Source organism: Schizosaccharomyces osmophilus, chromosome 1 (assembly GCF_027921745.1).
Source record: "Schizosaccharomyces osmophilus chromosome 1, complete sequence".
NCBI classification, from domain to species: Eukaryota; Fungi; Ascomycota; class Schizosaccharomycetes; order Schizosaccharomycetales; family Schizosaccharomycetaceae; genus Schizosaccharomyces; species Schizosaccharomyces osmophilus.
In genome coordinates this window covers 1,406,609-1,421,139 of record NC_079238.1, presented here as the reverse complement: position 1 = coordinate 1,421,139, position 14,531 = coordinate 1,406,609, and the positions used below count along the sequence as shown (strand labels likewise).

The window sequence follows — 14,531 nt, the reverse complement described above, 5'->3', positions numbered from 1 at the left end:
CAATTGTAAATTTTTCCATTATTAAATCTGATGATAGCAAAGCATTATTCATAAGAAAGCTCCGGTTTCAACATAAGCAAAAGTCCGTTAAGGGAAAAATTTCGGTTCTACAACACTTACACCAATCGATGAAACAAGTATATTTGCGATTCTAAAAATATATATATATGTGTATGGGGTGTACATATGTCTAGCTTTTCAATCGCCAGAATTAAAGATTCAAAGTCATACTACTTGTTTTTAATTTGATTCCTTCTCTTTCTACTGAAATAGATTATTGAAGGATTCAATTTTTTCTTTTTTGGTCATCGTTGCTTCTCAAGTAAACTTGTTGCTCTGGATGAAAATCGCATTCACTTTTTCTTTAAGACTCATATTTGATTCTCATTCATTTGTTGATTTTCGCTCACTGTATCATCAACATTCCTATCCTTGGTTTTGGGCGTCTCTCACTCTTTCGTTTTTCGCTGTCTTGTCTGCTTGCAGGATCTGGTCAAAGTAAAGCATCTATCGTCTCTTTATATTTAGGGCTTCTTATTTTGGATCGTGTACTTGGGTTCTAATTTTCGGATATGGGTCGTAAGAAAATATCCATTCAACCTATTTTAGATGATCGTTCTCGGAGTGTCACATTTGCAAAACGAAAGGGTGGCATTTATAAAAAGGCTTTTGAACTTTCCGTATTGACTGATTGCGAGGTTTCAGTTACCATATATGATCGAAAACGCCGTCTTTATGTCTTTTCTTCTCATGACTTTCAACGAACTTTAAATAATGTATATTCTACCGATATCCATGAACATCGAACGGGCGCCCAATTCATAAAGAAGCAAGAATTATGCCCCATCCCTCCTAGCTCTTCTTCTCTACCTCCTTTGCTCACTCTCATTTCTCCGGACTCTCATCATCTCGATCATGCCTCGTCATCATCAACCAGCTCCTCTGCTTCTTCCAACCCTACCTGCATACCAACTTTCACCCAACCGAGACAAAACGATGAATCCATGACCCTTCCTGTCAATCACTACATGTATCCTTATACCCAGAGCGAGAATCACCTTCCAAATTCTACCCTTACTAACAAAACCCTTGCCTCTACCTATGCTTACAACGCTCAAAATCATTACCAAAATTTGGCTCCTGTTCCTGCAAGTCCAGTTCACAACAACTTTAATCCTTCTTTCGACTCCCGCTCCATCGATACCCATCTCGCTCTTTCCCTCAACCAGGTGGATACAGACCATGCTCATACTCATTTAAATACTCCTCATTCATTTATCTCTACTTATCCGGCGTCTGTTGGCTCCCAAGCTGATTATTTTTCTTCTTCCCTTTCAAACCCTATGAAGACAACGCTTCCAACAGCCTTTGCCCCTCCACCATCGATTCCCAACTGGTATTACAACTACCCTGAAAAAGATGTTGGCTCCTTCTCTACTACTTCTTATCCGTATCATAACTTACAACGCTTACCATCCTTGAGAGATTATGCTGCCGATACCCCTGCAAGCCCTTCTCAAACGCTTGCAGGCAGACGCACCTCAGATGAAGCCCATCTACCATATAGCTAATGGAAACCCCAAACCTTGTCTGGATTACTTCCTGTTAGGTAGGAGTAAAGTACCGATCTTAACTTTCCCTCTTCTGCTTTTCCCTTTTTTTAGTGAGGCTTACATGGAAAGCGAAACAATCATGTTGCGAAAAGATTATCGAGAGTTGAAAGATGAAAGTAGGATTGTGATATTTTGATCTTCTTTCAAAATGAGTGCCCAAGTTGTCATCTATAATTCGCAAAAGTCTCAAACCCTTAATATTTTCGCTTGCTGATATATGTGTAACAGTAAGAGAAGGAATTAAATGTTGTTTGATCTTTCCATCTCTAGCCTTTTAGCTATTTATCTTGTTTTGGTGATTGGTTTGCTTATTTGTCTCTATTGTACTTAACCGAATATTTGTCTTTAATGTTTTACTTTCTGATATTTATGCTGGCACCTGGAAATGCTCGCCTGCCGTTTAATTATTTATTACGGAAACAAGTTGGTTATTTATCGTATATGTACACTTATTTTGCTAGCTAAACGCAAAAGATTTTGTCTATACAGATCCCTTGTTTGAATTTTGAAATACATGAACAAAAAGTAACACGTTAATTCTTGCATAATATATATTATTTTCCATAGTTTTAATAAAAGAGTATTCCTTTCCTTTTTTTGTAAAACTTCATTTTTGAGCATCGAATAGTCCTCTACTTGTATTAAGTTTGCTGCCAAAAGGAAGATTTGAGCATCTAGTTCCGCGGTACGATTCTTTATCGTGCTGAAATACTAAATAAGAGTGAAATATGTCCATATACAAGGAAAAGTATAATGATAATTCTTTATGTGTCCAAAACAGTTCTACTATTCCCAAAAATTACCAGATGATCAATAAACTATGGAGTTGGGAGAGATATATTCGAATAAAAGCAAGCCAACAATATAGCTTAATCGGAACGAAAGAAAGGTAATGTTTTCCATATCAATAAATGGAATGTGAGGGAAATATCGCAATCATCAAGAGTACTCTGACTTGTCGATGATGGAATCCAATATTGGAAATAGCTATGACTAATCTGGTTGTTTCTTGGTTATGTGTTTAGTTGCGGTGATTTGGTTATCGAACGAATCTACCTGTTAATTTTGAAATTCTTTAGGCGTTTATCCGATAGCGGGATATTCTTAACTCCCGTTCGTAATGAAAGCGACAGACTGTAATATGGAAAAAAAACAGGAAATAATGTGAGAAACTTTAAAAGTTTATAACAGAGTCCTATTTCCAACATTCCTAGCAAATCTCCTGGATTTTCTATTCCCAAAACCAGCACTCGCTTTCTTCGTCTTTTTATATTTAGCAAAACGCTGTGAACGTACTTCAATATGATCTGCACTGTAAATTGAAACGCATGTTTGATAAGTAATTTGTAATAACAAACAACCAAAAGTACAATATATATACATTCCATACCATCGCAACCGTACCACATGCATAACAATATGAAGGACTGTCAAAAGTACTCAAACGTCGTAGTCTTCAACGCCCCTGTTTTTCAAAATACAGAAGATCCGAGAACGAAATCACTTTGCAATAGATACTGAATATAGGAAAGTATCCCATCCCATAGACTTTTATAATCAAGCAGAAAAAAAAAAAAAAAAAAAAAAGAAAAAAAGAAAAAAAAACATCAGAGATAAATGGGGGGAAATGAGGGAACAAGCACGAGAAGGTATGCGACAACTGTAAACGGTTCTAAATATATGTACGTTACTTTCCAACAGTACTTTTACTCAATCAGCAAATTCATATATTTGTTAGATACGAGCCCAATCGTGTGTCTGGATAATGAGCCAAATCTTTACATTCAATCTCAATTAATAGCGTAGATAAAGTACCTTGAATTACCCCATGCTTTTCATCAGGAAAAATAAAAAAAAATTATGCGTAGCATATGTTCTAAGGCAGTATCGAAATCATCTGGAATAAACCTTGAGTACAAGTAAATTCCCTAGTCGCTTTTCGTTTTTAAATTCATCCTTCAAATAGGTTAGCCATACGCGGAATTATAGCTTCACTTTACTACACCTCCGCGAGTGAGGCCTTGATATTTTACATACCTCTGTCATAAGTTCATCCGTGAATTCTATAGTTTCCGTAAAAAGAGCTATACGATACCCTTGGTGCTGATACTTGTCTGCCAAAGCTACAAGCTGAGGAATCGCCATTCCCGTTGACTGATACTGAACAAATCCGCTAATGAAGTGTTAGTTTAATAAAGGCAGTAGAAATTTCGACGAACCTTCGTTCAAGTTGATGTCTTACGCGCTTCATCATTGCGATTAGATGCGTCTTCCTACGGACAATGATCCCTTTTCGCACCGCCGGTGCACGTTTTATTCTTTCAACACTCATTTTAAGGATCTAGCAATTTATGTTTTCAAAGCCTCAAATCGTGTTTTTTCGCTCTTTTTTCTTTTCTGCACCTACTTTGAGTGTTTTTCATGTAATTTGGTGGTAGTGATTGAATAAGCTGCCTTGGAGTGTGGTATAATGTAAATAAACAAATGAATTTTTTTATTTTGTTCATTCATAACAATTTGGGAGGCAAAGAATTGTTGAAGAAATGATATATTCTATTCTATAAACAGGAAAGAAACCCCTAAATCTTTTTTTCGAATTCATTCACTTTAGTATGGTGTTTCTGTAATTGTTGCTACTAGTAATTCTTCCAGTTGAAAAGAACACAATTGAAATGAGACGTGTTCTTGTGACATTTTCTTAATTACTCATCTATGAAAATGTACCATCATGAAGAACGTCAATCGACATGGCAAACATTAGTTTTTATGGTTTTAATTTTTAGGAAAAGTCACCAAGAAAGGAATTCCTATACAAACCGCAAGTTAAACATTTATTAAACTATCAAAGTTTCTTCATACATTGCATTGAGGCATACCATACACCTGCTTAGGTACTTCGACTGATTGCTTCGCAGCCCATTCCATGTACTAATTCAACCACCACTCTAGCAAACGTTGGGCAAATTCCTTTCAATCTATATACAAGGTGATTATGCGTCTCTTATAGAAAAACAACAATATAAGAATAAATTTAGTTAAAAGTTGGCTAAGCTCGAACCTTGAATTGGAGTAAAAGCGTGTCATTTACGAGTCTCTTCATCTGCAATCTATTTAATAAACAAATCAGGACGATTTTGAACGATGACACATGAAAAATCAAACACGAATCTCCCTCCTGGCGTAAATCGACAAACAGGACTTGTCCTTTTACAGTTAAAAGAAGAGGAGGATAACCAAAGGAAAGAACTGTCGAAATATCAAAAGCTATTAAAGAACGAAAATGGTGCAGTTGCTGAGCTAGAAGCTACGATTGATGAAGTACGAGAAAAGACTGATCATTTACGACACCAAAATCAGCAAAATGACGAGTTTTTAAGAGACTTTCATGATGAAAGTGGTAGCTCAGTCCATCGGAAGTCCGAGCTTCGTGATAAAATCAAAGTATTAGAAGATTCAGTTCTCAATTACCATGCTTCCTTAAAGCGAGATCAAGCACAGTTGAAAGTGATACTACAGGAAAGGGATTTGGCAAAGTCAATTGCTCAAAAACTACAAACTTCCCTCAACCTTTTACATTCCCAAAGTAATCCGCAATTGATTCAGGATCTTTTAATTGAGACAAAGAACTGTAAATCATCGGTTGTTGACCAAACTGAGCACAGTGGAAACCTACTTCGTCATTACAGCGATATCTCAGATCGCATGGAAAAGATGTACACATTGCTAGTAGACACCAGCCGTGCTCACCGCGTTGCCCTCACCGATGCTACAAAATCATACACTTATTTGTTTGACTCCAACCTCACTAATACTAGACATCAAGCAGAAGACATTTCTAATTCCATCGAAAAATATCAATCAAAAAAATTACCTACACTACAAAGCCAATTCATCGACTATAAGTCCTTGAAAGACTTTGCTGGTTAGCTACTTTCGTTTCTCAAATACTTATTTACGCATATAATGTTTAGTAATATTTACCCCTTCTTCATTCTAATTAGCATGCGTTAATGACAAATTTACATATTTCATCTCCTCTATTAGCCAAAAGGATGATTTATTCATATTCGCAGCGTATAACTACATCTTACTAAATATAAAATACTCTATAATGTCAGTTTGAAACTTTTATTCTTGCTATACCTTCAAACCTATCATGTAAGTGACTGACCCATAATTTAGTTCTCGTGCAAAACACTCAAGAACTTCTCACCAGCAGACTTGGTGGTCTTGCCGCTGTCAATCTTGACATTGTGCTTGTAGGCCTTAGCGTAAGGGTTAAGGCGGAGCATAACGTTCTTGTTCTTGAGAGGGTTCTTCTTTTGAACGTTAGTACGCTTAACAACAGCGGGACCAGCAGGCTTAACAATGCTTTGAATTTCATCAGAGTTGATGAGACGGGTAACATCAGCGTTAGAGATAACGTTTTGAGGGAGGACATAGTCCTTTTTGAATTGAGAAACTTCAGTGAAGCTACCGAAAACGTTGTCAAGGAGGTCGAAAGCAGACTTGGTCCAGATGACGAAGCGACCCAAGTGACCACCAGGGGCAAGTTGAAGCAAGTTCAAACGACGAACGTTGACAAGCTCAACACCGGGGACGTTACGGAAAGCCTTAACGATACCAGCATCCTCATTGAAAACAACAAGAGGACCACGGCGTTGAACGTAACGACGGTTACGAAGCTTACCCTTACCAGCACGGAGCTTGCGAGAGTTGGTGACCTTGGCAACATCACGGAAAGCCTTGAGCTCCTTCAACAAAGCAACAGCTTCCTTGGTCTTTTGGATAGTTTGGATAGAGTCTTCGACAACCAAAGGAACTTCAGCAATTTCCTCAACACGGTGACCACGAGCCAAAAGGAGAGAAGGAACACCGGAGGCAGCAACAGCGGAAGCGATAGCATAGCGCTTTTCGTTTTGGTTGACCTTAACATGCCATTTGCGCCAAGTTTTGGTAGGGGCGAACATACGACCGCTACGGCACATGTTACCAAAAGCAGCTTGACCGGCACGGTGAGTACCACCACCACCGACACGAGGAATACGAGCAAGGGCACGACCAGTACCCCAAGATTCAGCAGAGGTTTGGTGACCAGCCTTCTCGGAGACGGCGTACGGTTGACGCTTGTTCTTGGCAACAGCGGTATGAACAGAGCGAACCAAATCAGGACGAATGGGGGCCTTGAAAACGAAAGGGAGAGCGATAGTCTCAGAAGAGACACCGCCGTCCTTGGAGTAGACACTAACAGTGGGACGAGCTGCTGCCATTGTAGCGGTGATTATGGACTTGGTGGTAGTGAAGAAGCGTTCTTTTTCTGAAATCTTTCACTGCGCAACTATCCGTGACTGTTCTTCGCCATGAAAGCCGAAAATTTTTAGCGAAGCGCTGCGAGAGGTAGCGTAATATATACGTGGTTTGTTTGTAAACAGAAGATTTTTAGCCATAAGAATGTATGAACCAAGTATAATCGATGAAAGTTGTGGTTTTTTTTTGTGGTTATAAATGCGTAAATACAAGAAAAAAGGACTAGCATATTTTTACAAACCTCGACTTCATGGTAAGATACCTTATGCTTGGAAGCCTTTTGTGGTTTGTAGTGTTACAAATATTGTAAATGTTTTTCTTATAGAATTGCATTTATATTTGATATGAAAATACTCCAAGTTATTTGTCGATTTGTTATCTCTTTTCAGATACAATCTCTTTGTTTACATTCACTTTCAAGCTTGCTCACCACCTACCACTCCATATTGAATTATCTTTCAAATATGGAAGAAAATACCGCCCAATTAAAGCTATATTGGAATGATAATGAATCAATTGTTGCTGATGTTCTTTTAAACGTAAGATAAGGTGAAAGGATTTACGCTCATACTAAATACATTCTAGGTGAATACTGGAAATGATAAGCTTCCCGTCCCCGTTTTGAATTTAAATAATAAGACTTGGGATTTATTAAACTTTTTAGAAATGAAAGATGATACCAATAATCAACCTAAAAACCCTGCTAGTAGTGTTTTAAAGAAAGAGGTATCTACTAAAACCCCGTTAACAACCTCAAAACCAAGGATCCCTCTGAAGTCCTTAACCGATGAGGAAAACAGCATAAGCCCAAACATACAAGAGCCTGACGTAGCGACACCTCCGAAACAATTTCGAGAGCAACCCATAATTGGAGACGAAAATGCATTCAGCTCTCCTACCAAGGGTTATCGATCAGGTAATAGACAAGAGTGTGAATATATAGATGAAAGTTCAGAGACACTCGATCTTCAAGGTTGGTTTACGGTTGAGAATGAATTGGATCAGACATTCACCACTCAGCAAGAGTGCGAAAACATTTCTGAAACTTGCTCTGAATTTGACGAACTTTCTTTGAATTTTGAAAATGTCGATTCTTGTCTTCTTTCTTCGAGGAGGGATTCGTTTTCATTTTTGCTTGAGAATGGGTCTTTCACCACGCTTTCCATGACTTCAAACGATATGATTTCCACGTCTTCAATGAAAGATGATATGTTAGTTAGTTCTCATGAGAAAACATTTGATTTGGAGAAAGACAAAGAAAGCGATTCTTTCGACAACTGCTCAGAATTACATTTGCAAGAAACGAACGAAGTAGACATATCTAATGGAGATGAGGCTTCAAATGAAACCTCAATCCTTTCGCATCCCACAGAAAGCTTTACGTTAGAAAACGACTGCTTATATTACAATCCCCAGCTTTCTGATCCTAATGAAACGAATTCAGAATTGTTTCGGAAGTCGCAGCCAACTAAAATATGGTTAATGCTAAAAGCAAAAGCCTTCTTTGATGAAATGGAGCAGAGTTATCGCGCCCCTTTGAATTTTTTTATTCCGACGTTTCGAGTCGAACTTAATCTAGTTATCCATTCATCAATACACCTAGATTGGAATGCACACGTTTCATCTGGACATTTCGATACACAGCTCGAACAGTCTTTGGACGTGTCAAATGGATCATCGTTTTGTTCGTCCGCTCCACTATCTGCTTCTTCATTATCGAACGTCGTCTGGTACACCAAAGAATCCCTCAAAAGTGTCAAGATTTCTGAAACAACTGTTTCGGTGTCTTTACAAGAGGATGAATCATCTTTCAAACATTTACAGTACGAAATTCAATGCATATGTGCCTCTAAAATTACAGAAAATAGCACATTCACTGTAATTGCTCCAGAGGCGTTTGTACTAAAAGACGTTGTCAGTGATTGTTTGGACATTGAATTTGAACAACAACGGAATGACGACGAGTTAGATATAGTATTCACAAAAGTCCACCAACGCCATGATATGACTTCAATCGATGCGCTACATGCGCTTCAGATACTAATGATGGATCCTGATGCAGTTACAGAAAATCACATACTACCAATCCCAATTGTGAAACATATGAAGCATTCTACAAAAGTTGCCTTTGAGGAATTAGTTTCGGACTATCAAGTCTTCCTATATGACATTCATGGGAACTCTCAGACGTTGGCAATGGGATGCTGCGAATTCACATACAATAAAGATATGAATTATGGATTTACTTTGTCTCAACTGAATCAGTGTTCCAGAGCAACCGTGCAAAATCCGTTCATACGTACTCGCATAAAAAGGAATTGTTTGTCCCCCATCTTTAAAGTGTTTGATGGTTTTGAGGATTATTTACAACTTGTATTTTCTTGCATTTTGATTTTGGATTCTGAAGATCAAACTGACATTCTAAAACTCAAACTACCAGAGCAATCACGATTAACGTGGGTGATTGAAGGAAGTCATAACTATTTGACGAATGTTTATTATTCAGATGGAATATACAGCATCACGAACTCAAAGATGAAACAAAGCTTGTCCCTTCGAATAGGAATGCTGGTTCCTCTGCAAAAGACGAAAGAAGGAATGGTATTTAGATTACCTGCTGTCCTTGACTATACATTGAATCATGTGGTGGTTGACATGGAAGGATTGAAATATAAAATCTCAGCAATTGAAGTGGACAAGCGGATACATTTAAAGCCGTTGCAAAGACTGGAATTTAAGTTGTTGAGAAATGTTTCTGTTTTGTTTATACTGAGAGAAGAAACAGTAAAAAAGAAGAGGGCAGCTAATGTATCACATACAGAAGCAGACAGTGAACTCAAACCGGAGGTTTCATCAAACTTATTTAAGGAAACACTAGCTGTCTGTTCTATAGTGGGGTATTTATTTATTTTTTACCAAATATATATGAAACAAATTTAAACAAAGCGGGTTTACGATAAATTAAATAGGAGATGAATAATAAAAGGTTGCTTGACTTTATTTTCGTACAAGAACGATGGAAGCTATATATATATAAAAAATAAAACTCACTATCAGTAAGTAAAGGTAAGCGATAAAAACAAGCATTCGTGAGAAATCAAAAGTACATATCATGTATGCCCATCATAAACAATAAGGCATAAACAAAACGAGAGGCATAGCGAATAGAAATAGAAACTTAGTTATAAGGGTTATATTTTGCATTATTGATGGCATCAGAGATATCCAAGCTCTTAATTCTGCCTGTACCGACATCATAAACCCAGCCATGGACCTGTAAACCACGGGACTCCATAGCTTGACGGACAAAACCGACGCGGGTTACGGAAACGGCCTGAGCACGGGTATTTAATTCAGCAAGACGCAGACGACGTTCCTCGGGGTTTTTTATGGCGTCCAGTTCCGAGCGGTTGTCTTCAATGACATCGCGGATGTGACGAAGCCAATGATCCATCAAGTTATTTGTATGGGGGCCCATGGCAGCTGCAACACCTCCGCAACCATAGTGACCACAGACGATAATGTGTTTGACTTTAAGAGCGGTGACAGAATACTCCATAGCGGCCAAGGCATTGATATCTGAGCGAGGAACGACATTGGCGATATTACGATGGACGAAAACCTCGCCAGGCAAAAGATCCAAAACAGTGGTTTCAGGGACACGAGAGTCAGAGCATCCAATCCACATAACTTGAGGACTTTGAATATCTTTGGTGACGGAGAAGAAGGATGGAAAGTTACGAGTGGTTTGTTTTGACCAATTCAAGTTACGTTCAAGCAAGTTTTTTAATTCGGGAGATTGAACAACTTTGCCATCTAAGGGAAGGACATTGGCAGGAGGAACCTCGTCTGTAGTTTCAGTTACTTCTTGATTATCAATTTCTTGAATGCGGCGTCCTAGCTTGTCCAATTTTCTGTGTTGCTCCATTTCGTTTGCGTTGCGAGGTAAGAGGTGGTAAGAGGTAGAAGAAAACTTGCGGTTAGGAAGGTGGGTGGTGTTGGTAATATATGTCCGCCATGAATATCGACCAGAGACAGAGTGCTGACTTAATTGGATCGCTGATCGCGGTTGAATCCAAGAACGAAAGATTGTGGGATCTAAAGCATTTGGTTGGGACGCATACGTATTCGAAAAGAGACGTTTACACCCATTCCAACTTCGTAGCACAAGCAACGACTGGGAAGGAAAAACTGCTTCTTGGAGAGCGAATCCCGTACATTTGTATATTTGCATTTGAAATTTTTTTTGATACGACTTGAGAGCAATGACAAACGTTTGAGATTAGTATTTTTCAAGAACAGAGAAACAAATCAAAAAGAGTTACACTAAGAAAATGACCGTATTCAAGCTTCAATGGAATGCAAGGTAGAGAGGCAAGATTTTTTTTTTATTTTTTTTTCACTGCCTTGATAATTTTGATAAGATCTCTACGTAACTACTCAGCGATGCATCGGAATTCATCGATTGGTTTTGTTGGAGATCCAATTTTTGTTCAAAGAGCGATCGAAAAGCGCAAAACTCGATGCTTTGATTTGCTGTCCTTCATACCTTTTCACCAATGCTTCGGCGCACATTCCTAAACGCATCAGTCTTGCGCAAGCGATCGCTCTATAAACAATTTGTAGCGAGTCGACTCATCATTTGGTTGTAAATTAACTGTTTGTTTGCGACGCACTTTTTGGATTCTGACGTCGTCCGCAACAAAGCTTATGTTGAGCAAAAAATTAAACGAAGCGAAGGGGGACCATACATCCCAAGGAAATTATTATTTCTTCGTTACCAAAAACAAAAACAATGCTGTCTGTAGTGATCCTTCTACACTGCTGCTTTTTCCTGCTCATTTTTGGTCCTCTTTAATGAATTGTATTCAGCGACTTAGCCAGGAAAGCCAAAGCTAACCAACAGGTCGGTCACTTTCAAAGTAGACGACACCACCGTTTCACCAATGTTCTGTTGAATCTCAAATTCCTCATTATCCTCTTTTCTTCAACCTCCCATCTTGTTCTTCCTTTTGTTTACTCTTTCGTAAAACGTTGGGTCTCGTTAAAGTTCGTCAAAACTTTTGTACCCTAACCTACAAAAACCAGTCACGAATTGTGTCAACACAGAAGTGAAGCTATCAGGTCAATTTCTGCCATCAACACGCTTTTACACTCCTCATCAAAATGAAGTACCTTGCAGCTTATTTACTTTTGACCATCGGCGGTAAGTCCTCCCCTTCTGCCTCTGATGTTGAAACTGTCCTCTCTACCGTTGGTATTGAGAGTGAATCCGCTCGTGTCGAATCTTTGTTGAGCGAACTTCAAGGCAAGAACATCGAGGAACTGATTGCCTCTGGTAACGAGAAGCTCGCTACTGTTCCCTCTGGAGGTGCTGCTGCCCCTGCCGCCGCCGCCGCCGCTGGTGATGCCGCTCCCGCTGCTGAGGAGGCCAAGAAGGAAGAAGCCAAGCAAGAGGAGGAGTCTGATGAAGATGTAAGTTCTACAGCTTGTCATTTGGCTCATGGTTTGAAAAAGCAAAAGCAAACGATGAGCCATGTCTTTAAAATACCGCTTACTAACTTGAATTTAGATGGGTTTCGGTCTTTTCGACTAAAATTAGTGTTTCTATGCTATTCATCATCGTATCTTCATATAAAAAAATCTATTGCCGTGTTGGTTCTTGTTATATGCTTTTTGGTGTTTTGTTTTCTCGCTTGCAAAATTGTAGCATTTCACACACATACACACAAAATCAAGCTTTTTCGTATTCAATTTCTCATTATTACGTGTATTATTTTTCGCTCACTCTAAGTGAACGCTATTTCCATTATTTTTATCCATTTGTTTGGTCAGTCTATTCCATGTTCAAGCGTATTCTGGTATTCCCTAGTATCTCATCAGATAGTCCTTGCATGATTCTTCAAGCTTGGCTTCAAATGCTCGATAATAGTCATGATCAAAAATTGAAGGCTGATAATCCTTACAGACTTCAAGAAATTCCTTGACGTCTTCTGCCACAGAAGCCGCAAAGCAAGTATCTGGATGGCTTTGCTTGACTGCCACTGATAAATAACCTGCCCGGTTTAACAACCAAACCACAAAATCATCCAACGAAAATTTATAGTAGCTTAAGAAGCAATGTTGTTCACCACGTAAAGCAGAAAAATCCACTTTTTCTCGCTGATCCAGCCGTGCGTCACCGGAATGTATAGGCCCTCTACTAAGTTCAATTTCAAGGGGTCTGTCATTGGGAAACATGATTTGCTTCACTTCCATTATTAATTGCTTACCCAAAAGCAAGAGTTGATACTCATCTACCACGTGAATGACATCTCTAATTGGATCATTCACGCTCTTGAGGAGCAACGCAGTAAATGCTCCATCATAGTTCATTTCATTCAAAAATCCTAGCTTTATACGATGAAGTAAAGTCGCCCATGGATATAAACATTTCTCGCAAGACGATGTCCAAAGTTCTTTTGCTAGTTTTAGATTTTTGGATAAAGATTCCCGATTGTTTTTAAGCTGAGATTGATAGTATGAAGCATCTTTCTCCATATTAGACGATTCTTTCGCACATCTCTCACATTCGCAATTAAAAAAGTATTTCTTTTTCAGTTGCTTTTGGCGGATTGATTGGGGGACCCGAACATCAGTGTATGAAATAAAAAGTTGTTCATCTTTTTCAATTTTACGGCTCGCTACAAGCATTGCACGATATCCTTCAAAAATTATATGGCAATTTGGTTCGCATAAATGGTTTATGCGTGAGAGAGCAGTATCTAAACAGACACCTAGTCGATCAAAAGAGCATGTAACAAGATTCATAGAATTGATAGCCACCTTACAAAACAAAGATCGAAAAAGATCTGTCTGATAACTCTTGGTATAGTGGGAAGCTGCGGACGCAATTAATTCTGCATCAGTCCATGAAGCTGCTACTTTGGGAAAATCCGTTATGTGTGATTCTAATAACTCAGTACTCTTCGGATTTCCCAGCGACATTGCGTACAAACGAATAAGTAAACGGCAAATTGAGGGCAAAGTTCCATTATGTCTAGAAGCTTGCAAAGCTTTGCACTCTAATTTGTGTAATGGCCAGTCAGCTTTTTGACACGCCTAAGTGATTAGAATACAACCATTCACAAAATATATATTTAAATTACCTTTGAACAATAATGAATCGTTTTACATGCCGTGCATCTTTGTGTTTTTTGTCCTTCGCTTGTACAACCAGAGCAATGCGTGGTCAAAATTCCAACTTCAAGCGCAAAAATATCAACAGTTTTTGACAGCAAGATTGTTCCTATTTGTTAGGTTTTAATAGTTTTTCTTATTCCAAGCGTTTTTACCTGGTTGAATCCTCTCTGCGGCAGCCAGACCCCGACCGTAGTAAGGTAGCTCAATAGGTGCAATAAGACAACTCATATTCGCTCGGAAATTAAACAAGAGAGCGTTTTTTATTACAATGAAGTGTTGGACATCGAAAAAATTAGGTCCTTCTGGATGAGAGATATTATTTTCTACTATGTGGAAATCTTGGATCTTGTACTATGTACTTGTAAGAGAGACATACACCATAGCTAGTCACCTGTCTTTTTATATCTTGCATTAATTCACTACAACCGT

General features: G+C 38.6%; 8 protein-coding genes across 8 annotated transcripts; 4 read left to right on the top strand and 4 right to left on the bottom strand.

The window, feature by feature from the left end:
* Window positions 1-572: 572 nt before the first annotated feature.
* On the top strand, window positions 573-1,571 carry SOMG_00658 (MADS-box transcription factor Pvg4; the record flags this gene model as incomplete). The annotated part of the gene is made up of 1 exon (XM_056179452.1): window positions 573-1,571. One exon carries the CDS (start codon window positions 573-575, stop codon window positions 1,569-1,571), a length of 999 nt encoding a protein of 332 aa, XP_056034839.1.
* Window positions 1,572-3,506: 1,935 nt separating this feature from the next.
* Window positions 3,507-3,945, bottom strand: pop7 (RNAseP RNAse MRP subunit Pop7; the record flags this gene model as incomplete). Its single annotated transcript, XM_056179451.1, has 3 exons — window positions 3,507-3,569; window positions 3,651-3,786; window positions 3,833-3,945. 3 exons carry the CDS (start codon window positions 3,943-3,945, stop codon window positions 3,507-3,509), a joined length of 312 nt encoding a protein of 103 aa, XP_056035141.1.
* Window positions 3,946-4,754: 809 nt separating this feature from the next.
* rng9 (contractile ring myosin V regulator Rng9) lies at window positions 4,755-5,540 on the top strand (the record flags this gene model as incomplete). Its single annotated transcript, XM_056179450.1, has 1 exon — window positions 4,755-5,540. The coding sequence occupies one exon, from the start codon at window positions 4,755-4,757 to the stop codon at window positions 5,538-5,540; it is 786 nt and encodes a 261-aa protein (XP_056035140.1).
* A 251-nt stretch (window positions 5,541-5,791) lies between these two features.
* On the bottom strand, window positions 5,792-6,883 carry rpl402 (60S ribosomal protein L4; the record flags this gene model as incomplete). Its single annotated transcript, XM_056179449.1, has 1 exon — window positions 5,792-6,883. One exon carries the CDS (start codon window positions 6,881-6,883, stop codon window positions 5,792-5,794), a length of 1,092 nt encoding a protein of 363 aa, XP_056034853.1.
* A 501-nt stretch (window positions 6,884-7,384) lies between these two features.
* On the top strand, window positions 7,385-9,860 carry SOMG_00654 (uncharacterized protein; the record flags this gene model as incomplete). Its single annotated transcript, XM_056179448.1, has 2 exons — window positions 7,385-7,459; window positions 7,506-9,860. The coding sequence occupies 2 exons, from the start codon at window positions 7,385-7,387 to the stop codon at window positions 9,858-9,860; spliced, it is 2,430 nt and encodes an 809-aa protein (XP_056034852.1).
* A 238-nt stretch (window positions 9,861-10,098) lies between these two features.
* nce103 (carbonic anhydrase) lies at window positions 10,099-11,154 on the bottom strand (the record flags this gene model as incomplete). Its single annotated transcript, XM_056179447.1, has 1 exon — window positions 10,099-11,154. One exon carries the CDS (start codon window positions 11,152-11,154, stop codon window positions 10,099-10,101), a length of 1,056 nt encoding a protein of 351 aa, XP_056035145.1.
* A 932-nt stretch (window positions 11,155-12,086) lies between these two features.
* SOMG_00652 (ribosomal protein P2) lies at window positions 12,087-12,516 on the top strand (the record flags this gene model as incomplete). The annotated part of the gene is made up of 2 exons (XM_056179446.1): window positions 12,087-12,395; window positions 12,493-12,516. The coding sequence occupies 2 exons, from the start codon at window positions 12,087-12,089 to the stop codon at window positions 12,514-12,516; spliced, it is 333 nt and encodes a 110-aa protein (XP_056035144.1).
* A 272-nt stretch (window positions 12,517-12,788) lies between these two features.
* On the bottom strand, window positions 12,789-14,330 carry set6 (histone lysine methyltransferase Set6; the record flags this gene model as incomplete). The annotated part of the gene is made up of 3 exons (XM_056179445.1): window positions 12,789-14,021; window positions 14,069-14,208; window positions 14,255-14,330. 3 exons carry the CDS (start codon window positions 14,328-14,330, stop codon window positions 12,789-12,791), a joined length of 1,449 nt encoding a protein of 482 aa, XP_056035143.1.
* Window positions 14,331-14,531: the final 201 nt, after the last annotated feature.